Here is a 25,143-nt window from a genome sequence, read left to right as displayed (position 1 = left end):
ACTGTTGTGAAACAATGTGTTTTCTCTTAATCCCAATCTCAGAAGCAGCAGAAGTATTTCTGCTGGAAGTTTCCAAAAAAATTCAGCTTGAGGCAGACTCAGGATTGAAAAGCTCATCCTGAACAGTTAAAAATTGGCAACGTTATGTGAGTGAAAACAAGGTCTTATACTGGAAAGTGGTAGACAAGCTTAACTGCAGATACTGCTGGCAGCTTCACCTATAATATTTTTTCTGCCAGATCTTTGTCTTTTATTACTAGAGAGAATCATTCCTGTGATGCCTAATGTTTTGTCATCTGCTCTTATGGCTTGTTTTTGGACTGATGTTGTTGTCTCCTGTGACATGGCTGCCAATTCCACAAGTCAACTAAGGGATAGATCCTGTGTTATGCCCCGCACACCCAAGGTCTTAAGGCCACACAATGTGTGGCACACATACATTATGCTAAAATGTGACCAGAATGCTCAGGATTTTCAGGATTACATTATATCATACCATAAATATGACTATGGTCTGGCGTGGCTATGCTTGGTTCATCATTTGAGTGAATTTTCAGGAAAGAAAGGGCAAAAATAGATTAATTTTTATAGTACCTCCGAGAGCTGGTTTGCTATGGCCATTATGTTTACATTTGCCATTACCATAAGCTTTCTTCTTCTATTTCACTCCCATAGACTGCACCACCTCTTTAATGTTGTATGTTTTCATCCTTTTTAGAACATATCTATCACTGGTTGTTTTCTATGGTTTCAATTTCAAGAGTCATGTTATTAACAAAGAATTTGACTGAAAATTTTTTCTGCCATTCATGCTATCGAGAATAGACTCACAATGGGAATCCTCACCGTTGCAGCACTGGGAGTGTAAATGCAAGGATCTGGTGGTGTGCTTGTGGTTGAGAGCATTAAAAACCACCTCTCCCACTCGAGACTGACTTACGCCTTGTAGTATCTTCTGTGTGAGCTTTATGGAGCTTGTATCTGGCCAGAGTGCACTTCATTAGTCTCTTAAAAACCAGCATGCAAAATGTAGGGACTCTGCAAGGTTCCAAATGTATAAACCCTTTTTAATTACAAACAGTTATACCACCCACTTTCCCCACAGTTAGTCTAGGGAACCAGTTTTCATTGAGGTCAACAGAAAAAATAACCGTGAAGTTTCTGGCTCATGCTGATTTTATATATGCTGAAAGAAGGGGAGGGGGGGAGAAATGTTAAGCTCTCATTTTTTAGCCTTTATATCTCTAAAACAACATGCTGAATTTATCTGAATGCATTCAAGGAAAAAACGTGCCTTTTTTCTCATTCTGAAATTAGTCACACAGAAGTTGGGGAGGAAAATTAATGGAAAGGTACAAAGTCGGTCTTGCCATGAAAAAGGCAGTTTTCCCTTAACTATGAGGACCCTAACAACTTTCTACAGTTAATTTTCAGTTTGCATGTTGCAAGCAAAAAAAAAAAAAAATTTCAAAAAGACAGGCCGTACATTTTTTTAATCATACAACACATTCAGGTTTTTACTACCAGAAAGCACAGGCCATACTTTCTCTTTCAAACGCTGTTATAAGATGACAAGTAGGCCCACGTTTCTTTACTTTGCAATGATGACATGGTCATTTGCTGCTTTAAACCTCATTGAAATACATGCAATTCCAATGGGGCATAAGAGGTTGCAGACAGGGAGGGAAACGGGAGAACCCTACAGTAGGACTGAGACCTAGGCTTGCAGCCCATGCTTGTTAGAGAAGCAGAAAATACATCATTTAGAAAAAAAAAAAAAAATCTGAAGCAGTAACTATTTACTTTGTTGTTTGTATAACGTGCATTTCACTGCGTGCCATGGAAAAGCCGACAATTTTTCAGTAGTGACACAGCAGGTTTCTTACCAGCTTTTAGATTTTTTTCTTCTGGTATTACTGGTATGTGTTACAGATGCAGAGCCCTGCTAATCTTTGGACTTCTGAGAATTTAACAAATATTTTTATATCTCAAAAAGTATACAGTAATAGTGCCCCATTTTATGCTGAAGGAAAACTTGCTAAAAGGCTTGTGCCGAGGTCACACAGCAAACCAGCACCAAATCCTGAGACGGAACGCCAAGAGTCTCAGCTCTCGGTCCTCACTTCCTACTGAAAATGCTGTGGGAAAAAGTAATATTCTCAAGATCGATTTTTTTTTTAATGTAATCATTTTCCAGCCTGTTGTTCAAGCCTTTATGCTTATGTTTGTATCAGGGACTGTAAATGCTAAAAATCAGTGCGTGGTGCTGAAATAGTAAATGCTTTCGACTAATTTTGGGACGCAAAGAGTCTTCTTTTATCTGGGCTGTAAATCAATGGGGCAGGGACACAGTAGTTAAACAAACCATAGCAGTCCATAGTCTGACTATGAATGCTGTAGTTACAGAACTCATTACCACATGCCTACTTAACTGACCAAATAATGTGCAAATCTAGAGTTACTATTTGTCATACTTAAGAAAAAGCAAAGAATAGCTGGGCAAACAGTCAATTTACAACCAAAGCGAAAGCAAAATGCTGCCAAGAGACACTGGAGCTTATCTTGCCCCTACTGAAATGAATGGAAATTTGGGCAAAACCTTCTCCAGCCTTAAGTTTACTTCAGTTCACACATTTTGGCTCGGTGCACATTTTCACGAGTGAATAAAAAACTTTGGGAAGGTAGATGTTGGAAAGAGAATATTGGCAAGTCCTTAACTCTAGTAATAATTGCTGACATTGCTGTAGTCGCTCTGACTAAAAATACCCAATACAATAACAAACCCAGTAAACCCATTCATTTAATCCAGTTTCACAAACACTATTTACATATATAGAGAAGCTCAAAGTAAATTCTGTATTCATCGTATTTACAGCACATTCCAGCCCAACAAACTGGCATCAAAACTATTTATTTGGGGAACATCATCCAGGTCAGAATCTTTAAAATCTGACAATTATTTTTCATTCTGAGCACACAATGCTTACAACAGGAGTATGCTGGGCCCATGTTTTATAAATGTAGCAATAAACAAACTTGGTGCTCTTTCAAACACTACCTTTTTGTCTACAAGCAATCTAATTATGGCTGTATTCATAACATAGTTAAAAGTGGAAGAGCTAAAAGACAACTGAAATGGCAGCAGACATAGCCGTACTAATGAAAATCCCATTCTATAAAGTGGATCTGAAGGTGTTTGTTAAGACATAATTCACAGTGCAAGCACATTTTTTCACTAGCCTCCTACAATTCTCTAACATCTTAAAATATGACCCATTTTGCAACCAGTGCTAAAATTCCGAGTAGTTCTGAAATAAAACCCGAGGAAAACCGAGCAGCAGGGTTGCTCTCCGTCTCAGCCAAATCCAAGCCAATGTTCCAGATTATATATATATCATAACATAAATTACTTTTTCTGAAAAATCACATCCAGCTTTTATGCAGGTCCATAAACATTACTGGTACTTTTATTAATTTGTCCATAACCATTTAAATAAAATTCTAGTGCTCTGAGCTGTGATCTGTTCCAGGCTGTAGTAAGTTCCTGTTAAATGTGTAAATGTTCAGCAGAAAGATATTTTTGCACGGAGACTGAAAATCAGCTGCGCCAGATACCTGAAACTTTGTTAGGGTGTTCAGTGGAAAATTTTATTTCGACATTATAAATAACCATGGACTATTTTAAGTGACCTTAAACCGGTAGCTTCCAATAACTTATTTTAGCTTATCCTAATTAACTTTTTATTTTATTTTAGTAGGAAGAGAGGCAACTGTAAAACTTTTAGTGTGGCTAATTAAAAGTGGAAATGTATCTTCTTTGAAATAGAGTAAATCGTGACTGTCAGGCTTATATAGGATTTGGATATAAGATGACCTCTTGCCTTCATTCTAGCACCTTTGGAATGGCTCTAATGGAATGTATTTCCCCTTCAGCTGAGGAGGGCAAAAGAACCTATGGTATAAACATATTACCAAAATAGTTATGATAAAATATATTTTCTCTATGGCGACTATAGCAAACCAGGGCTGCTGAATGTACTAGGTCTTACAGATTGCCCTGTGGAAATGCTTGCGGCCACTTTTGGGGAAAAGCAGAACGCTGCGGTTGTTGGAAGAAGCGGGGCGAGCTCAGAAGGGGTTTGCGGCGTTTCCCGCAGCGATCGCGTTTTCACCGCGGGACAGGGAACTTCCGGAGCCCCTCCAAGGCTAGCCCGGGGAAAGGGGGGGAGAAAGAAAAAAGGGGGGGAAAAGGGGAAAAAAAGAAAAAAAGAGCCCAGCGAGGCAGTGGGTCAGTGGCTGTTCCTCTCCGGTTTAACCGTGGGAAAGGCAGAGGAGCGAGGGATAACGGCAGCGGTGGGTGCCCGTCGCGCCGTCCCCGGCGGGGCGGGGCGGGGCGGGGCGCGCGCGGAGAGCGGAGCGGAGCGGAGGCGGCAGGCGCGGTGCGCGGTGCGCGGAGCGAGAGCTCTCCCCTGTGACCGAACATCAGATCTTTTCTTCTTATTATTCTTTAAATTCAAAGACGGAAGGAGCAGCACGGCTGCCTGGCTGCTGCCTTTGCACGCCCCTTCCCCTCGTGCAGAGCCGGGGGTTTTGTCCTTAGGGACAAAGGGGGGGGGGGCTGAAATTTGGGGGGGACGGGGGGGGGGGGACAGAAAAGCGGCCGGTGAGGGGCACGGCGGGAAACTCTGCCAGTCCGGCTGGCGGAGGGCGCGGAGGCTCCGCGGAGCGCGGAAACACCCCTGGAGGTTGTTTCCGCCACCCCACCCCCGCAGAAAGCACACATCGCCCCACCCGTGGCCACGTACGTGGGGCCGCCGGGCTGCTGGGCCGTGGGGCAGGCAGGACAAACCTGGCTTTTCTGCTGGGTCGGGGTGCTGGGCTTAGGGTTTGCAAAGGCTCCGCAAGAAGGGCGCATCCCGCCCCCCCCCCCACCCCCGCAGCCCCCAGCCCCGGTAGGCAGGCAGGCACACAGCGCCCCGAGTCACACACAGGAGGCGAGCAAGGAGCACACACGCAGCGCCGACTTTTTACAAGAAGGTGGAAGTAGCAAGTCGAAGTAAAGCCTTAGAAATTAGAGAGAGGGTTGTGATAGGTTGTTATCTGCGCTGGGAGGCGGTTACACTTTTTTACTATTGGGTATGTAAATTGTTTTTAATAAGATCTGCCCTTTTTTTTTTTTTTTTTTTTTTTTTTTAAAGGGAGAAAACAAACCAGACTCCCTTTACCTTAATAGTCTGAAGGGGGTTTTATAGCTTTCATTCATTCAAGGAAATGGTTTAGGCTTTAGACTACCGGAGACTTAGCGGAAAAAAAAAAAAGCGTTTGGCACCAGATTATTTTTACTGTTATTATATTTTTTTGCAAACAAGATTTTTCATGCTTTTTTTTTTTTTTTTTAAACAAACAAGACCAAAAGTGTTAATGGAAAAAACCCGGAGAGAAGTGGAGATCGGAGACCGTCTCCTGCTCCCCCCCTTCCCCGTCCCCGTCCCCCTCCCCGTGGGTGAGAGCGACTTAAAGCAAAGTTTCTCCTTCTTTGGGGGATGCACATTGTTTTATTTATTTTGAAGGCTGCAGAAGCCTGAGGACTGAAGCACCACGTGCTGCTGACTCTCATCAGCATAATGATCGCCTTAGCCAGAGAGTCCTGTATATATAAACCACAAAAACCTAATCATTAGAAATCCCAGCCTCCAAAAACCACATTCAGGACAAAAAAACTGTGGCGTAATATTTTTTTTTTTTCGGCTCCTTCATCTTCCCCGACCTCAACTTCTTGGGACCCAAAAGAAGTTTGTTGGGTTTGGTTGCTTTTTTTTTTTTTTTAATCCCGATTTTTCAGAAAGAAAAATAACTCAAACAAACCGACATTTTAATGATCTTTTTGCTGCTGTTGTTCATCAAGGGCGGAAAAAAAAAAAAGATTTTTGTTAGCCTATTCAACTCAACGGACTCGGATCCAGCAGCGACTTCATTAAAAGAACCGGACTGCACCAAGGCTGCCTTTTCCCAGAATTTACTTGGTCATATTTTAGAAATCAGCCTAAGGAGGGGTGTTTTGTTGGTTTTTGTTTCAGCTATGCTCCCCGCTTTTTTTCCCTGGGAATCTGAAAGTTCAACTTTTCTTAAGTCCTGAATCCTCCCAAAGGAACCGGCTAAAGTCTCACTTTTAATTAGTAGTCCTGTGACTTTCCTCTTCACCCCAGCAACCCCAGTAACTTTCTTTCCACGCCGAAATCTCTTCGGGAGCGCTTTTTTTTTTGTTCTTTTTTTTTTTCGGGGGGGGGGGGGGGGGGGGGGGGGGGGAGCCACTTTTCCCAAGCCCCTTCCCGAGCTCCTGCTCCCCTCCGCTTCCTGAAGCCAAAGGCAATAAGCGGGGGAGCCCAGCGGCTCCTCGCCTCTGTCCCAGCGGGGCTTTTTGTTTGCTCCTTTTTTTTTTTTTTTTTTTTTTTTTTTTTTTTTTTTTTTCTGTCCGGAGGAGGAAGATTTCTTCGGAGGAAATCGGGACGTTCCCCTGAACACCCCCTCTCCCGGGTTGGAGAGTTACGCTCTTCTTCTGGCGGCCGCCAACAGCAGCAGCCCAGGAAACTGAACCAGCAGCGAGTGTGACTTCTCCCAAGACAACCTTTTTGCAAATCCGAAAAGGAAAAGAGGACGGGGAGGGAGGGGAAGAAAAAGGAAAGAAATTCAAGCACTTGAGGGAAGAAACGGTGGCTTAGAAGGAGGGAAAAGAGCAGAGAGACTGTGCAAGAAGGAAGGAAGGAAGGAGGAGGAGAAGCAGCAGCGCTTTGCAGCTGGGCAGAAGCCGGGACCATGCAGTTTCCAGCCGGGCTTTGCTAAGAGGGGCAGCCCCGGACCCCGCAGCCAGACTCTGTCTCCTCGCTGCTCTCCAGGCTGCAGGCGCCCCCGGACCGGCATCACCCCCCGCCCCCTCAATCTTTCTTTAAAAAAAAACACCACCAAAACAAAAAGACTTGACTTTTTTTTTTTTTTTTTTTCGTGCGTTTAATCCGCTCCTGTTTTTGCTTTTTTTGTGTGTGTGGTTTTTTGGGTTTCCCCCCCGCCCACTCCGATTTGCTTTTTTTGCCCCATATCCTCACCCCTCCACTTTTTCATTCACCCCTTTTTCGGCTAGATTTTTTTTTTTTACAACCCCCACCCCCCACTACACGCCTCCTCAAGCGATCCCCCTACCGCTCCCCCCCCCCCCCCCGCCCCCCAACTCGCTAACTTGTGGCTGTTGTGATGCGTATTCCCGTAGATCCCAGCACCAGCCGGAGGTTCAGCCCCCCCTCCAGCAGCCTGCAGCCCGGCAAGATGAGCGAAGTCAGCCCTGTCGTAGTAGCCCAACAGCAGCAGCAGCAGCAGCAGCAGCAAGAAGCGGCGGCCGCCGTGCCCAGGCTGCGCCCCCACGATAACCGCACCATGGTGGAGATCATCGCTGACCACCCCGCCGAGCTGGTCCGCACCGACAGCCCCAACTTCCTCTGCTCCGTGCTGCCCTCGCACTGGCGCTGCAACAAGACCCTCCCGGTGGCATTCAAGGTGAGACACCCCCTCCCGCAGCCGCCGCCGGCCGGGGCTGCCTCCCCCTGCGCCGCGCCGCGCTTCCTCCCGCAGAGACGCCTCTGCCCCCCCCGGCCCGCAGGGGCCTCACTGCCCCCCCCCTCCCCGGCCTGGGTACCTCCTGTGCCACCCACCCCCCACCGCCACCAAGTCCGGAGGTGTCTCCCTCGGCCCCCCGGCCTGAGGAGGTCTCTGTGCCCCCCCAGTCCTGCAATGGCTCCCGTACCCCCCCATCCTGCCGAGGTGTCTGTGCCCCTCCAGTCCTGCAGTGTCTCCCGTGCCCCTCCATCCTGCAGGGGTCTCTGTGCCCCCCCAGTCCTGCAATGTCTCCCGTGCCCTCCCGTCCTGCAGGGGTGTCTGTGCCCCTCCAGTCCTGCAATGTCTCCAATGTCTCCCGTGCCCCCCCCCCCCCCCGCCCCCCCCGGATTTCAGGGGTTTCTGTGTCCCCCCAGTCCTGCAGTACCTCCCCTTGGTCCCCCATCCTGCTTCCGTGCTCCCCCTCGGCCCACAGGGGCTTCTCTGCCCCCCCATCCTGCCATGCCTCCTGCACACCCCCCCAACCCCCCCAAGTCCTGCCGTGGCTTCTGTATCCTGTCCCCATCCTGCTGTGCCTCCTGTGCTCCCCGTCCTGCAGTGTCTCAGTGCTTCCCCCGTCCTGCTGTGCCTCCGCCCCCCCCCCTCCCCGTCCTGCAGTAGCTTCTGTGCCCTCTGTCCTGCCGTGCCCCCTGTCACCCCCCCCCACACACACATATCATCCCCCCCCGCGAAGCGTCCTCGCCGCCCACCGGCCCGCAATGCCTTCTGTGCAACCCGCGCGGTGCCTCCTATACCCCCCATCCTGCAGTGGCTCCCGTGCCCCCCCCCGCAATGCTTCCTGTGCCCCCCGAAATGCCCGTTCTGCCCTGCGACCTTGCAGTGCCTGTTCTGCCCCCCTCACCCCTGCAGCGGCTGCAGTGCCCCCCCCCCCCCCCCCCCCCCCCCCCCCCGGCAATGCACCCCGTGCTCTGGCCCGCCCCGCGCGCACCCCGGGAGCCATCCCGTTATCTCCGTCCCCGCGGGGCAGTGCCGGCGTGACACCCCCACGCAGCCCCCGGGCACCCTGTGCCCCCCTCAGCAGCACCCCTGGGGACACTCCCTTCTCCCCACAGACCCTCTCCTGGGCATTCTTAAAAAAAAAAAAAATCTATTGCTTTCCCTCCCTGAGGAAGGGGTTATTTACCCATCGGCCTGAGCTCGGTGAGGGGGTGCAAAGCGTGTCGTGTCCCCCCCCCCCCGCCCCGAGAAACCCAGTACCTCACCCCTGGGGGTGCCCCTGTCTTCTTCCCCACTCCCAGAGGTGGCACTGGGGGATCTGGGGTGAGTGAAACGTTCTTTGGAGGCTGGGGTCCGAGGGTCAGGCTGGGGGCGCTGGGGTGGGAGAGGGGGCAGAGGGGCTTTGCCCCCCTACCCCAGAGGCAGCCCGGGCTGAGATGGGGCTGAGCAGGGGGGGATGGGGCTCCTGGGGAGGGGGGGGCGCAGGGCCCCTTCACTTCTCCTGGTGGACAAGCGAGGAAGTGTCTGGCTAGAAGACCTCTCCTTGGCAGGGTTCGCTCGTTTAAGTAATAAATACCACCCCGATTTGCACCGAGGATGCTGCTTTTAATTTTCTGTCTACATCCCCATGGCGTGCTAATAAGAGGAAACGATTTTTTTAGAAAAACTGTAATAATAAACAAGAATAATCCCACGCTTTAAAGCAACCTCTTTTCCTCCCCTGGTAGTATTTGCAAGTATTCTCTCCAGAGCTTTCTCTCCTGTGGCCTTTGGTAGGGTGATGGTGATGGCTCAGGTGTCCCAGAGCACCTGCCCGAGTGGGGTGCGGGGTCAGAGACGGGGTGGGGTGGCCCTGCAAGGGGCTTATCACTCCCTCACCCGCGATGTGCCAAATAATGTGCCTGGAAATCACTCGAAAGGTAGAACAGTTTGGAAAAAGGTCTCACTCAGCGCGTTTCCAGAACATCACCTTATTCTCGTGTGTCCCCATCACTAGCTGTGTTATCGTTGCCATTTATCTGGGAAAAAAAATAGTAGAAGTGGTTAAATGAGCTGGTGGTAAAGTGACTGGTGGTAAAGCTGAAGCTTTGCTTTGGAAATGTTATAGGGGTGCAGATGAGAGTTGACTTTAAAGTGCTTTTGTGTGAGGGCGGCAGCTGGGAGAGCCTGGAGTTGCAGGAGGAACCCTGTGCACGGGGCCTGCTTCTGCAGGTCGTGATGGTCGGATGAAGTAGATATGGCAAAAAAAAAGGGTGTTTTCTGTTTTCGTGACTTGGTGTCGCATTCCAAGGCACTCTAGGTGTTGATCACAGTGATCCTGATTCACAGGGGCTGTGGGGTGAGAAGGAGGAGCTTTTGGAAAATTGTGATTATAATTTAATCAAGCATTAGATTAAGTTGGTATTATAGTTGCTGTTTATAGGAGGGATGATAGAGCTCTTGCATTATTGTACTTGCATTGCAGTTTTCATTTGAAACGTCAGAGCCATCTCTTACCTTACAGCAATTCGAAGGATGCGGTGGCAGTTCATTAGAATAAGGGAAAGATCTAAACTAAATATTAAAATATTCAGAATGTTATTACAATAAGAATACTTATATGTGATAAAAAGGTAGAAAAAGGATTAGACAGTTCCCTAATCTTTTTGTGTTCAAATATATATAGTTATACACATCTTATATTTGGGTCCTATGTTTGGTTGCTGACAGGGAGGTATAGGTCTCATTAATTTACTGATGTGTCAGATAGACGTATCACCCCTTGCTCCCTTCTGCTGTAGGTTCATCTGTGTTTTCATTTGCACTATGCGATGCCTACTTTTTAAAATACACTGAAGACGTACATACCCTTATTTACTGGTAAATTAATTTGAAACTCAGTGGAAATAATTTTGACTGGCTTTAAAGATTAATTTTATTTTTCAAATTTGACTTGCTTGCAGCTGTCCAGTACTTTTAGACCAAAGAAGCTGCACGTATCATACAGTGAAACACTTGATTGTGCTACAACAGAATGGGAATTATCTCTGAAAAGGAGAAAGAGAGAGATTTGGGCTATAGAAATCTTGGCTAAGAAGTAACTTGAAAGTAAAACAGCTCACAGACAACACACTTTTTGAAGTTTTATTGGCAATAAATAATATGTTGATGATAATGTTTTGAGTGGTGTGTTAAGTGTGTCATAATTCTCTTGCAAAGATGTCTAGTTAAAAAGTACTCTGGATATAGCACTGGTTTAATTTAAAAAAACAGATCTTATGCAGGAGAGGAAGTATGTTATAAACAGTGCTGGTTTGATTATAATTTTTTGAAATAATGTTGGCTTAGTATTAGATTTGAATTTTAATTACTAATATTTACACGCACTGGGGAGGGAGTCCCTGTTGTGTGTAGTAACTAATAAGACTGTTACTGCAAACTGGTTTTGTTGGGAAGAGCATTAGACTTGTACCTGTTAGTATAGCTCTAACTATCCATTAGTATTCCAGCATAAAATAAATGGATATTGTGCACCCAGGTCCAAATTGTATTCACTTTTTAATCTTAATGTCCAGCAGGACTTTATTTAAGTCATCGGACTTTGGCCCTCTGTTTATATGTCTGCCTGGATTTTTTACTGGAAGTCATAAAGACTCAACTTGCCACGTTAGATGTTACAAGTGGCTTCTGTGTGATACTGATAGTAGCAAAGAGTCTTAACGGACCTAAAGGCAGGGGCAGAGGAAAGGGACATGAGGTCTAAAACCTTTCCCCAGTAGCACCACAGTAGTTAAGGGTCTGTCAGCATTTCCACTCCAAACCCCAATTTTCAGAGTTTATAACTCAGCTGTTTTAAATAGCTTCAAGCTGAAACCTGCTGTATAAATTGTCAGCCCAGATGTATATTTTGAAACAAAAAGTAGTGCAAATCAGTTATTCTGTTTTAAGTTACAGAACATTAAAATATTTTTAATAGTATCAGATGCTCTTTTGGCAATCTCTGGAAAAAGCGTTCTCAATACAGAAGATTTTGCATTCAGAAGCTGTTTGAATGCAGTGTTTCACTAGAAAAGTTGTTGAAGCGGTAGATATCAGTGTTTGAAAGGAACTGTTTAGCATGTATACTAGCTTTTTTTTTTTTTCCTTTTTGAAACAAGCCTTTTACTCCACAGCAAGGCTTAGTACCTGCTGTTGTATAGTAGTTTTGCTTCATGCTTATAACTTCCGTCTTTAGGGTACATACTTTGGCCAGTTCAAATCTCAGTGGACCGAAACTGGGCAAACAGGTTGCCTAACCGGACAAGAATTGTGTTATACAAAAAATACATAGTTATTTTCAATTTGTAAGAATTGATTTGGTTTTATTTTGTGGCTTCATCTGACTTCATGTACCTTTTTGAGCTTTAGTTAAAAAAAAAAAAAAAAAAAAAGCAAAAGCAAAATCTATCTTTAATCACCAAAATGTGTAGGTGGTTTAATGCGGAAAATAAAGATTTTGTAATACTAGAGATATTTGTGTTTGAAGAATAGGTAAGGAGTGTGCACTGTGGCTACTTTTAGTTTTTATTTTCTTACACAGTTAATTTCACAGTGCATTTACAATCCTTTTTCTAAGAATATGTAAATAATTTTGGATTGATACATGGCATAAAATTACCAAATCGGGTTTATGCCAACAGCTTTTCAGTATGTAACATTACTATTTTAAATTCTCAAAATGATATGTATTTCTCCAGGTTTCAAACTTGTTCTGCAAAGCTTTTTTCTAACCAGTGCTATTATGTATGTGTGCAATAATCTTCTGCTAATTCATGGTAAAAAAAGTATGAAGAGAACAAGCATTTTACTCCTGTTGCATAGCAGGGGAGTTTCCCATGACTTTCTTTTATTAGCCAAAGTTTTTATTTTCACCTCTGATTTCAGTCTGTCTTTTCCTTCGGTCTTCTGCTAACTAGACAAATAGCGATATTGCATCATACTGCATCGGAAAGCCAGTGCATTGCAGTAATGATACAGTTCTTGATTAGGCGCTATCAGCCCAGTGACTCTGGCAGCGGCACGTGCAGTTTTAGGCTGATGTCTAAGCTGACAAATTGAACTGACATCGTCGAGTGGAACGGGTAGGGAGGAAAGCTCTGAAAAGCAACGGGGCACAGGGGGGGCATTTTAAGAGGTCTTGCTTCCGCCTGCCCAGGTTTTGCAAGCGGTACCTGTGTTCGGGAGACTGGGGTGAGAGGGAGATACGATGCTGCTGCCTGCTCTGTGCTCTGGTTACCTCGAGAGAAAGAGGTGAGCTGAGGCTGCAGTCATTCCGCTCCCTCTTCCGAGGCCCCTGGCAGACTCACACTTCCTCCTGTGTTCTCGGCTTCTTTGCATTTCTGGAGTTGGTGTGATTTATTTTTTTTTTCTCCTTGTTTCATGAGATATAAAAAGCATAGGTTGCAGCTCCCCTGGATGCTAATGTGCATGACAGCACTGTCCAGAGATAACGTGGTCTATCACAACCTGGAGAGTGTTTTATAAGTAATCTCAAGCCCCATGCTGTCAAGTGTAAGCCAATATCCATTTATTAAGAGTTAGAGTCAGCTCTGTAATCTGTTCAGCAGCTTATTATTTGTTATTTGATTATTATTTATTATTCCTTACACCTTGCTTTGAAGCTGGCAGACCTGGTTGCTGTCAGACCCAAGGCAGTGAGCTAGTGGGACCTCAGATCTTATCCGCAGCGGTGGTTCCTGTGTTGTTATGTTCAGGGACGTTCACATCACTTTAAAGTAAAATCTTTGCTTGATAGATGGAGACCTCACAGTTGTTTGTGGCAAAACTCAGTTTCCAGTTTCGGGTGGTATTACCTGGTGTTTTACGGAAAGACAGAAAAGCACCAGGGTAGATCCTTTTCAGCTTTGCTTTATTCTTTCTCTTCAGTATTTCTTTTAAATAAGACAAGCTATAATTTTCAGTAATATAGTCCATTTTAAATATTTTCAGATTTTGTATACCCTTGTCGTTAGTTTTTATTGTTCTAGAGAAAAATTGTACAGCGCATTGGACGACATAATGCTCTCCCTATGTATGCAGAGCTCTTCATTCTTTCCACTTAATTAATATAACAGTGCAACCTGCAATTATTAGTTTCAGCCAGGATCACTTATAAGAACGAAATTTCAAGCAGGGCTTATGACAAAATGTAATATATATTTCAGGAGACAGAATAAATTGCTCTGCATAATACAAAAAGTTGTATCTGACCATGTCAATTAGTAGAAACTGGAAGGGGACAGACTTTGTATCTCAAGGTATATTTTTTTTCCAACTTTGAGCTCAGCCATACCATATTTCTGAATCTCTTTTTGTTACAAGTTTATTTCCATTGTGGGTATTAGCTAACTGGGTAAAACAAAATTATTTTCTTGATACTTTTGTGGACTTTTCTGTCCCATGTGAGGCATGTGTATGATTTCTTCCTCATAACTTAGTATATTCCTGCTTAACTTTATTTTTACTTTAAAAAGTCACAGTGCAGTAACACTGTAGGTATCCCTGGTGGTTACAGATTAGAAGACAGTAGCTGTCTGCTCTGTGGCATTTACGTAATCAGGTGATGGAGCACTACACAACCACTGAAGCATAAAAGTGAGACTATCAGGTAGCTGAAACATAGGGAGAAATACTTTGATATTTTCTGTTCACCCATCCTGGAATTTGAGGGAGGTATCAGTGCTAACCACAAGCAACTCTTGTGAGTGCTATGAGAATTTGCATGCCTGCAAGGAAGTACAGCCTTTGTTTTATATTGCATCTGAAGAGTTTGAATTCCAGCCATAGAGTGCTCCATCGCAACAGAGTGTTGGGTGGAGAGCTTTGTCTGCTAATGCCCCTGGTGCCACTCCTGGGATAGGTGGGGGGGTGGGGGGTGGATGTCTCTCTAGCTTGAAGTTTGAGGAGTTCTAGGGTCAAGGCGATGAGTGCAACCAGCAGAGAAGTAGAACCAAATCTGGGTGATAAGGCTGCTAATAGTAATTTCTAACTTTCCATTTCAAATGCTTTCCCGCATATAATTTATGGATACAAGCCATGCCTCATGTTTTCTGGCCTCTCACTGGTTGCTAAGAACAAAGTTGGCCTTCAGGAAGCATTAAACCATGCACTCTACATAAGGATGTTGAATGTTTCTGAAGAACTGTAACAAAGAAGAAACTCCCTATTAGGCTATGCGAATGGGAGACAATACAAGATGTTTCTTTGTTTGATGTGGCACTTTGTTCTGTGTTCAGCTAATACATGACTCCACAGCAGGCTGGAGAAGCTGCCACAGAGCTTTGTAATGAGCATGGCAGCCTGCAAAGCTGGGATGGAGACATGCGTTTTCAAAGTGTTGCTTCACGAGTTGTGGTTGTCTTCCCATTTTAACAGGTGGTGGCCCTAGGAGAAGTGCCTGATGGAACAGTGGTCACTGTCATGGCTGGAAACGATGAGAACTACTCTGCAGAGCTACGAAATGCTTCTGCTGTGATGAAGAACCAGGTGGCCAGATTTAACGACTTACGATTTGTGGGCAGAAGTGGAAGAGGTAGGCCACTGCATTTTATGCATCCATAATGAAGTAAAACTGATGTCTAGATGTAAAACTTACTTTGCAATGAAATACTGATTAATCTGTAAATAATGTCATGTTGGCCTTTTATTTGGAGGGATAATGCATATTTTATTTGCAATCTTCAGCATCTGTGCAAACCAAGTTAAGAGTTTCTCTCATGTTTTTCTGACTCATCGTGTCTCTATGTTTTTATCAGACACAGATTTTGAAAAATTATTTGCAAAGTATCTGCTTCCCTATTATAATCACACAACAGAAGTAGAAGAAAATGGGGGTATTTGTGATCTAGGTTATCTGGAGTCAGAGAGTGTATCTCAGGCCATGCAGTGAGAGGTGGAGAATTCCCTTCAGCAGTAGAGCTGCTTCTGAAGCTGTTGCAGAAGACCTATAATTAAGGGGAATTTGCATATCACGTGCTATAGGTTATATTCTTCAAGGGCTTACATCTTCAAGGGCTTACAGCTATTGGTGGAAAGCTTTCAAGTGACTTCCCTGGCCTGTACAATCAAACTGCATATGACCTGCAAAAATAGTTTGTACTTTTCTTTTTAGTAAACTGGTTAACTTTTTATGAATTGCTGGTAAGCTTGGGCTTGAACTAAATTTAACCTTTACTTTAAATGACAGGGTAACTTTCAATATGGGTTGGGTTTTTTTTTTTTGAAGATGTAGAGTGCTGTCATTGTCTTCCAGCTGTTTAGGAGCTTCCTATAATCTGGAAACTGCACTGCACTTATAGAAAGCCTTTGTAATTATTGCAAGTTTGCAAGAATTCCTCTTTAAGAGCCTTGTAGCTGCTTTCAAATTTCAGGTAATGATTGAAAGGATAGCTCGAAGGAAGCTGGCACTTCAGTTGTTGCTGCAAGAATCTTCAGAGGGGTTTGTTTTATCAGTCATTGATCCAACCTACATTTTTTTCCTCTATGTATTTAAATTAATTATTAATTTTTTTTTTTAACTAGCCTTGCATGGGGCAAAACAAAGCAACAGAAGCCAAAGAGTTGTCCTGGGAAGTTAGCAATAAAGCTAATTTTATAGTAATATTCTTCAGAAAGCAGTTGTAATTCATCTTAATGAAGGGAAGAGTATTTGTCCAAAAAAAAATATTAAACATATGACAGAGGCCTAGACAATCTAAATCAGTTGGCACGCTTTTAGAAGTGCTTTCTGAAAGTGTGTCCATAAGCGTGGCTTACAGTGGCTATTTTTTTATTTTAGTGACCTGGTCAACAATTCTCTTTATCATTTTACAACTTAAAAAGTATTTGTAATAAAGAAGAACTTGAAAGACTGAATGACTATTGCAACAGTAATGCAATATAAATATGGAGTTCACTGCCCTTTTGGATAAGGTGTTACCTATCTCTTCCATTTGTCTTGCTTTCTTTAAAAAACCCCAGTCTGCTTTGTTATTCTGCTGATGGATTAGGTTTGAAAGTTCTCTGGCTCCATCACTACTGCTGCCTTGCAGTAAAAGTTCACTAGTGTATCAGTCTTTCAGTAGTGCTGAAAAAGAACTGAGATGTGATGTACTACCTCTGATCTGTGAATTTCATTTGAAACCGATGATATATACTTTTTATTAAAGCATAGGAAATGAAATATAAGGCCTAAAGCTCCAGTAGATACAGCTACAGACACATACAAGCACAAACCTCCTAAAATTGGGTTCCAGTAGTTTAATTTATATTTGTGTCTAGCAGACTTGGAATAGACTTTTTCTCTGATCAGTCTGGGTAGTATCTATGGAAAAGCGATAGTGTACTTTTCAAACCCTCAACATATTTATTTAAGAGACTTCAAAGAAAAACAAAGGGTGTGCACTGTTTTACTATATTGGCTTTCTGAGTTTTGGCTAGTTTCCCAAATAGCAATTTTTATATTTAAAAAAAAAAAAAAAAAAAAAAAAAAAGGAAGAAAAAAGACAGACTTAACTGCTTGCAGACTTTTCACGCATGGAAGATGAAGAAAGCTTCTTTTGATGAAGTGTAATTATGTCCAAACAGAGCTGACCCCCTCCCCCTATATTTCTTATGATCTTAACGGAAGAAAGTAGGGCTTTTCCTTTGAAGCAGCCGGGACTCGGTGGAGGATCTGAAATGCTGCATTCTGCTGCCAGAGGCAGGATGGAGAAATTGGTCCAGACTTGTCTTCCAGACTTAGAACAGCGAGGGGGAGAGAGAGAGAGAGAGGGAGAGAAGGAGAAAGAGTTATCATTAATGATAGATTTTTAGAACTCGGCTTAAAATAGCAGGAAAAGAAAGCAGTAGTTGCAAACAGAAGTGAGAAAGCTCCTTACGTAGAAAAATACCGGTAGATGCAGATCTTGAAGTAGAACAGGAAAAATAAAGTAATAAAGAAATCATTTTTCGGTGGCGAGAAACTAATCCACACCTGTTCCTGACTTTAGATTTACATCTTTCTAAACAGCTCGCGCTTTGATCTCTGTATCTCTAAATTTGATTGTGAAGTCTGAATCATCAACTTAGCACTTCACCTCCTCTCCCACGTTTTTTCTTGCTTCCCATGGCTGAACGAAGCAACTGGGGTTTTATACATATTAATGTTGCTTGCCTGACAGAAGCTTCACGTTTTTGTTTGTATAATTTCTCTTAAACACCTTTTCTGGATTCATAAGAATAAGTAACCGGGGTGCTTTGTGTGAATGCAGAAGTTGTTTGTATGTGGTTTTCGGGCGGTAGCTCACTTTTACAAGCCTGATCCACAGCGCAGAGAAGAAAGAATTCCTGTCTTCAATAAGCAAAGGATCATAACCTTAATTTTGTTGTGTCCTGATACTTTAATCACATTAGCATCTAACTGAAAAAATATGCAACACACACAAGCTGCCGAGTCTCCTTTCAAGCTAATTTCTGGGGTTTGCCTTGTGCTTCAGCATATGTCCATCTCGTCCTCCTCTGTGTCAGCTCGGCTCACATGTGTGAATAACAAAGAATGCACAGTTTAGACACACTGAAGCAATAGTGCCAGATGACTGCTTGGCTGGGGAATTTAATAAAAGAGAACTACAATTAGACTTTAGCCTCTGAAAGTGAATAGTTGAAATGACTAAGAGCAATAAAGAAAGGTGATAAAAAGTGCATTAAAGGATTTTGTGGCTGAAGAGGGATATCTGTGAAGTATCTGCGGAAGACATAAGCATCATTGAAAGAGGGGACCTTAAAAAATTTATTTTGTTCTTAATCCTGTAATATGTAAATCATCTCTTGAAAGCCCTGGAACCTGAGTGCACTGGCAGGGCTGCTTAGCTCCCTGCGATGAAGTGATGTACTGTTTACTGAGTGCGAGTGGGCTTCAGCAGTGTTACTTCATTAATGCTTTAGTCTGGGAGAATACCGCTTGGGGAACAAAACCAGTTTCATTTTCAAATTAGATACTTACCTCTTCAACTTAGGCTGGCTCAGAGGTGACAAGGTAGAAAGAAATGCTCACAGGTGAGGTCAAAACATAGCTCTTTATATTGAGGAAGGCTTTTTTTTCTGGCCACTGCATCCTGTTGAGGTACACTTAGTGTAGAAAATGTTGCTGTGCTTTGCTATAGAATGATTTCACAGCACCTTACAAACAGTATATTTTGTTGGGTTAATTTTTAGTTGTGATGGACTTTTATACTGATTTGGCATATAAGCAGAACGGTAGCATTGGAAAGCTGAATTCTTCATTGGAAGGTATATAGAAAATCCCTTTAGTGTCTTTTTTACCAATAACACGCCACTGATTTTGTATGGGTAATTGTCATCTGAATGTCATCATCATACAATTTAATAGTCAGAACTTTTTGACATGATAAGCTGGTGCTGCAGGAGGCCTTAAACCAATCCCTGGCGAATGATACGTATACAAGCAATAGGCTAATACCTGCTTGGAGAGGAAGAAAAGGCACAGACCTTTTTCAGCCCCAAAGAAGCAGGCATGGAAGCACTATGTGCTTAAGTAGAGCTGTTGCTGTATGCCTGGAGGATGCCTTTGTACACACTGTACTCTGGCAGGACACACAGTTTACCTCTGGGGATGGTGGATGGGCAGGATTTGACAAAGGCTGGACATCCTTACATACACCTAATTCTCCTCTTGTGATGATCAGTCTCAAAAGATCTGAGAAATAATCCATTTCTCAATGAAACTAGGGAAAGCCACTTTCAGCCATGCATCTCCACTGAGATGGGATTCAGCCTCCTGAGATTTTTGCACCTTTGCTGGGTTCTGACCTTCCCTCTAACCTGCATCTCTTGGAGAGGTGGGCACAGCTGGGGCACAGCCACACCTGGAAAATCATTTTGCTCTAAATGACAGTTATATTTCCTTAAAAAATATCCATGTCGCATTCTAGTTCGTGAAAAAATATAGCCAAGACAGTTTGAAGTTGCACTCCTGATAATAAATGATGCGTGTCTCAGGCAGGTTTGGGGGATATACGACTTGGACCAGAAAGAAAGACCAATTACCAGATTTGACAGCCAAAGCTCTGTTCTGTATTATGCCTTATATATAAGCTGTTCTATATTAGGCTCGAAAAAAATGCATTAAGTTTGCGCTGTTACATATCATTTAAGATTTGTGTCTTGATTGAATGCCTTCAGAGTTCAGTAAGAGGAAAAGCCCTAGCAACAAAAATGCACGTATACACACAGCGAGGAGGCGGAGGAGGGGGGGGAAAGAGAGTTTTAAGTGTCTGGTAAAGTAACAGCTTAAATGAGCATGAAGGCCGAAGATTGCTGACTGTTTTATTGAGTCACTGTTGTACGCCCACCTTTTCCTGTCTTGAAACAGTTTTCAGTTTTGACTATCTGACATGACTAACCGTTGCATATCTAACAGATTACAACTGTCAGTGAGTCTCCCGAACGGGGGCCAGTGCCTTGTGAGAATGTGCACTCAGACGCAGGCAGCTCCCTTTATTTATTTCTTTTTAACGTTTTGATTCAGCTAAAGGCTGCGGATGATCTTGTGCAATCTCTGCATGAATTCGAATTTTGAAAATAAAATTTAAAAAAATATACAAACTTCTGATAGCAACATACATGCACATAGCAGTTTCTCACCCTCACTGGAAAGTTGGGGGCTTTCTTAGTATTTCATAGATGGACTATATGTAAGGGAAAAAGTGTGTTCCAGTAATAATGATATCATCATACTACCCCTGGCATATGAAGGACAGGAGACACTGATTCCCTGCTAAAATAACTCCCAGGAGGAAATTATATTCTTTCCTCATCTTATTGTAGTCGAGTCAAACAAATGAAATGATAAAACTGTGTGAAGTAAATAACATGTGGCCACATTCTGCTCTCTGTCACACAGCTGCAAAACTGGAGTAAATTTTTAAATTGTCTGACTTGCTTTGGATTTACACCACTTTCAATGCAGCAAAGAATTTGGCTTGTCCTCAGCAGTGAATCACTTTTGTTCTGTCATTGTATGATGACCCATTATTAAATAAGAAACATTTAGATTGTCAACACATGGACATATTCTTGACATAGAGTAAAACTGAAGGGAAGGAAAACTCCTATGGTCAGTTATGTTTTTAATTTTCACGATTGTGGTAACGACAGGGAATAATTTTAAACGTCTTTGATTCTTTACTGAACATGCATGTGACTGTTTTCATGTTGTAATCACTCATTCCTTGTTGTTTTTTCCCCTTTGTAGGAAAGAGCTTTACTTTGACAATAACTGTCCTGACAAATCCCCCCCAAGTCGCTACGTACCACAGAGCTATAAAGGTTACAGTGGATGGGCCAAGGGAGCCAAGAAGTGAGTATTATATTCTCATTTTTGCACTTAACATCTGCTTAATTTTGTTTAACGGAGACCTATAAATGAAATATATGTCTTTGTCAAACATTGGTTCTTGCTTAGCAAAATATGTAAGCGCATGCTTAATTTGGAGTCTATTGGACCACACACATACTTGCATTAAACGCACACTTAAGTGCTTGGCTGAATTTGGGCAATCACGAACCTGATTCTCATTCACATCAAGGTCTTGATACATTATGTGCCAACGTAAATGAGAATTAAACCCACTGTATTTATATATAATCTGATTTAGGCATAATAGGTACAATCCTGCAATATGCTGAATTCCCTAAACTCCTGTAAGGTTCCAACTGAAGATGTTTAGAACAAAACAGGAGACTGATCTTTCAGGATCAGTCCTAGCACAGAGAGAAAATACATAATATAGTGCCTTTTTGTTTGCCCTTAAATTCTTTTGCCATCAGATAATTAATGCACCTGGTTAATCTCATCATACCTGAAATTGGTTTTCAGCTATGGACTCATCATAGACCCCTGGGGGCCAAAGAAAGATAAAAAACCAGTATATCAGCAGCATGGTCTTTGTTTCTTATTTGTGCATGGAAAGTATGTTTTGTTTAAACATAGTCCAGCAGGTTTTCACTCAGCCGTTTATGCCATAGCAGTGCACCTTCCTAACTTACTAAGGATATATTTGCAATCATCACTGACTATATTTTTATGACAATTGTGTTTTGTCGTGCCCTAGCAGTGTTATGGGAAGTGCTTATTTTTAGATACAGTCAAGTCTGGTTAATCCATCATGATTTATACAGCTGTCTCTCTGTCTAGCACATTTAGCTGGTAACCAGTCTCACATCATATGGGTATCACTGATGAGCCAGTACTGGAATTTTTTCTTAATTTAACTGGAACGACCCTTTCTAAATTGATTGGATTAACCAGGTATAGCTGTATTTAAATTACATTTAGAGATGAAGAATTATTTGATGAATAACCACATTAAAAAAATCCCTATAAGAGAGGCATCTCAAGTAATTATTTCACCATTGATCTGCACATACAAATGAGACCTTTAATAAGCTTTTCTGGAGTTTTTTTTGAAATATCACAAAGGCAGAAGACACAGAAAGACGTAGACAGCATTCACGCAATTAAGTATTTCTCATGCTAATACACGCTGCAGTGTCACCTCCTCTTACACTGAGAGAAAGGAACTGAAATGCCTTCTGTAAGAACTGTCCAGACTGTTGAGTTTCATCTTGAATAACAGATAATAAAAAGCAAGTAGCTCTCGATAAATTTCATCACATAGATAGTTAAATTGCTACCTGCTCTACAGCTGAGGTGTCAGTCTGTCACAGCGAGGGGATTCTTGTTCGGTCTTCTATCCCGAGCTGAATCACTTCCCATTTTTCATTTTCACTTGCAGTTGGTGCTCCACATAGGTTACTTGGTGACAATGGGAAAAGTGCATTCATGGAGTAAAAACCAGGAATAAGTTATGTATAATTTAGCCATTCCCATCTGGAGGCTGCTTCCACGTATGTATTAGGGCATCCACAAAAGAGGAAGCCTCCTAGCAGGGACACAACCACTGTGAAAGAACAGAGCAGTTTGAAAATGACACAGAGGCTAGCACGGACTACCCGGTGTAGCACAGAAAGGGAACCTGCCTGCATTGGGACTAAGTATTTTGGTGATCAATGGATTAAAAGTGAGGCTGTGTTCATATAACTTAATAAGTTTTCCCAGTTCTGCTGGAGTTTTTTAGTTTAGACCTGAAAGGCCTCTAGACGTGTTACCTGTCTGCTATTCTCATTGAATGCTCAGTACCTAGGAATGCTCCGTAACTTAGTCCTTATAGCCTAGAGTTACAGGAGTTATAGTGTCTTTCTTCATAAATATTTTTCTAAAGCCGAATTTGAGCTTGAATGTCCATTTGAATTTTAATATTTTGGCTAAATGCTTAGTGAAGCTCCACTCTGTGGTCAGTTTGGTTCTGCAAGTTCTGTTATTGCAGTCTGATACTTTCAAGGATGACCAGTTTTTAAACTTGAATTTTCAGGGAAAGAGTAGATCCAGTGGGCTGTGGGAATTTCACTGATGTTCTGCTTCCTTCTGAGAGCCCCTCCACTCATGTAGATTTATTGCCGTTTGGTAGTAATTGTTCAAGAAGTGTATCTGGCATTTACATTGCATAAGGAAAATTAGGTGGTTGGGGGCAATAAGGAATTCAAGTCAGTGAGCGGCTGTGATAGCTAATGTGTTTTTCTTAAAAAATTATGTATCGGCAAATAGTGCCCCTCTCTGCCAGGATCAGTATTTTGCTTCGACATCTCAAGCATGTTATCCTAGTTTTCCTCTCTCTGGCAGCTCAACCAGAGCTGTCACATTACAAACAACTTTTTTCTTAATATACACATCTGGCGTTGGCAGTTGGACCAACTTCATAAGAGCACATGATCATCATTCATTACAAGATTAAAAAGTACCCCATGGCATCATTGATGTTTTTAAACTTTGATCTTTTGCAGTTGTGATTCATCTCAGTTATAAAACTTCCCTTTAAAGGAACACAACCAATGACTTATTAGAACCTTCATTCTAAGTAGCGTAAACATAAAATTATGCACATCTTTACAAAATGTCATTTACTTTGTTGCCAGCTTATCATTTTAAGACATGACATCATGCTTTAGATCGTGAATTTGTAAGGCTTGTTTATAGGCGAGGCACTCTGACCTTCTGTTGGCAAGTTGACTGGAGCGAACGAATGCTGCGTGCTTTCCAGCAGCAGTAGGAGTAGCAGCAATACCATGACAGATATCACAATCATTTAGAGCCTGACTTTAAGAGTGCTGAACAGTCGTGGCATGCAGTGACTCCAGTTGGTGTTTTGGATGCTCAGCACTTCAGAAAGTCAGGTTCTTAAATTTAAGTGCCATTTAGTTGTATTAAACAGATGCTTGTAGAAGCTTGCTGCCTTGCCTCTCTGTTATTATTTTAAAACAGTTTAATAGAGACAGTGATGTCAGGTGTTTCTGTTAGGAAAACTTCCCATTTCTATGTGAGAAAAGGTCTTCTGATGATTTTTCTTTGGAAAAGATGTATTTATTTTTAATTATCTATTTCAGTCTATCTAGATTACCATCCAGGGACATCTACTGTGTTGCACAGTCTTTGTACTGGATTGAGACAGCACATAGCACTCTTGAGTGACAGAGTCTGAAGGCAGGGTTGTATAAGATCTTTGAGAATCATTGGGAAATCCTGCAGATATTTTTCTCTCCTCACATCCAGGATAAAACCTCTGCCATATGCACATCTTGGCCAGCAGAGCTGCCTTCCAGCTGGGAGGGCTGAAAGGAGTTTTCTGGAGAAATAAGTTGTCATGAGGTCATAACTGACTGACAGCAAGAGATCACTGTAAAGTAATTAAAATAAGAAGAAAAAAAAACCAAAAAAACCAGAACAACCCCCCCCCCCCAGACCTTTACCTAAATCCTCATTTAATGCCTTTTCCTTACCTTGTTATAATTACAGAAATATTTATTTGCCCTTCCATAGCGGTACCTTTTGATTAGGAGACGTGTCCTTCTTTCTGGCTGTTTTTGGTAGAAACCCATTCAGGAGAGAAATCAGGAGAAAGGAGGGAGGAGAAGTCTATATATTTTCATACTTTGCCTGTCTTCCAAAGACTTTAGTTCATCTCTAATTAAAGGTAGTCTCCAAAGTCACCAACTACAATTTTCTTTATCAGCATGAGTGGAAAAGTAGTTCTGAGCTTCGAAGTGAAGCGTTTCAGTAGGAAAAAACTGCTCTGCTTCATTCAGCTCCCAAATATCTCTCTGCCACTGCAGCTTGCAAGGTGCACACGTGATGAAAGGTATGAGCAAACATCACCTTTTTGTCTATGCACGCTGCAGAAGCCAGGGAAAGCCAGTGAGAGGTTCTGCTCAGCCTTTGTATTAACTGTTTGGCCGACCTGGCTTATAAAAAGCAGATAAGTGATTGAGATTTTTGAGATTCCTGGACTTAAAACCGTAAGAGATTTTAGGAAGTTCTCCTCCTTTTCTTTCAAAGGCGCAGGGCGGAGGGGTAAGTCTGGGGCTAGTGGAATGTCCTTTGGAGTAGAACAGCTTTAAATCTGTCAGTTTTGTTTTTTTTTTTTCTTTTTTTCT

At 42.7% G+C, this 25,143-nt stretch overlaps 1 protein-coding gene and 1 long non-coding RNA gene across 2 annotated transcripts; one reads left to right on the top strand and one right to left on the bottom strand.

Annotated features, from left to right (window-relative positions):
- The first annotated feature begins 7,245 nt into the window (after nucleotides 1–7,245).
- LOC121090138 (runt-related transcription factor 2-like) lies at nucleotides 7,246–22,293 on the top strand. The gene is made up of 3 exons (XM_040598293.1): nucleotides 7,246–7,545; nucleotides 14,992–15,148; nucleotides 20,849–22,293. Exons 1-3 carry the CDS (start codon nucleotides 7,246–7,248, stop codon nucleotides 21,016–21,018), a joined length of 627 nt encoding a protein of 208 aa, XP_040454227.1. The 3' UTR covers nucleotides 21,019–22,293.
- Nucleotides 13,128–22,379, bottom strand: LOC121090140. Its single transcript, XR_005828462.1, has 3 exons — nucleotides 22,291–22,379; nucleotides 17,111–17,333; nucleotides 13,128–13,430 (listed from the first exon to the last, which is right to left on the bottom strand). It is a non-coding gene; the product is annotated as an uncharacterized LOC121090140 (long non-coding RNA).
- Nucleotides 22,380–25,143: the final 2,764 nt, after the last annotated feature.

This window comes from Falco naumanni, chromosome 6 (assembly GCF_017639655.2).
Source record: "Falco naumanni isolate bFalNau1 chromosome 6, bFalNau1.pat, whole genome shotgun sequence".
NCBI lineage: Eukaryota > Metazoa > Chordata > Aves > Falconiformes > Falconidae > Falco > Falco naumanni.
The sequence above is the reverse complement of the archived record's forward strand: the minus strand, read 5'-3'. Positions and strand labels throughout refer to the sequence as shown.

Bases quoted from the DNA above. Each gene is read 5' to 3' on its own strand.
- LOC121090138 (XM_040598293.1), top strand. From the start codon at position 7,246: ATGCGTATTCCCGTAGATCCCAGCACCAGCCGGAGGTTCAGCCCCCCC. The intron at 7,546-14,991 runs GTGAGACACCCC...CCATTTTAACAG, and splicing joins CCCTCCCGGTGGCATTCAAG to GTGGTGGCCCTAGGAGAAGT. The intron at 15,149-20,848 runs GTAGGCCACTGC...TCCCCTTTGTAG, and splicing joins TGTGGGCAGAAGTGGAAGAG to GAAAGAGCTTTACTTTGACA.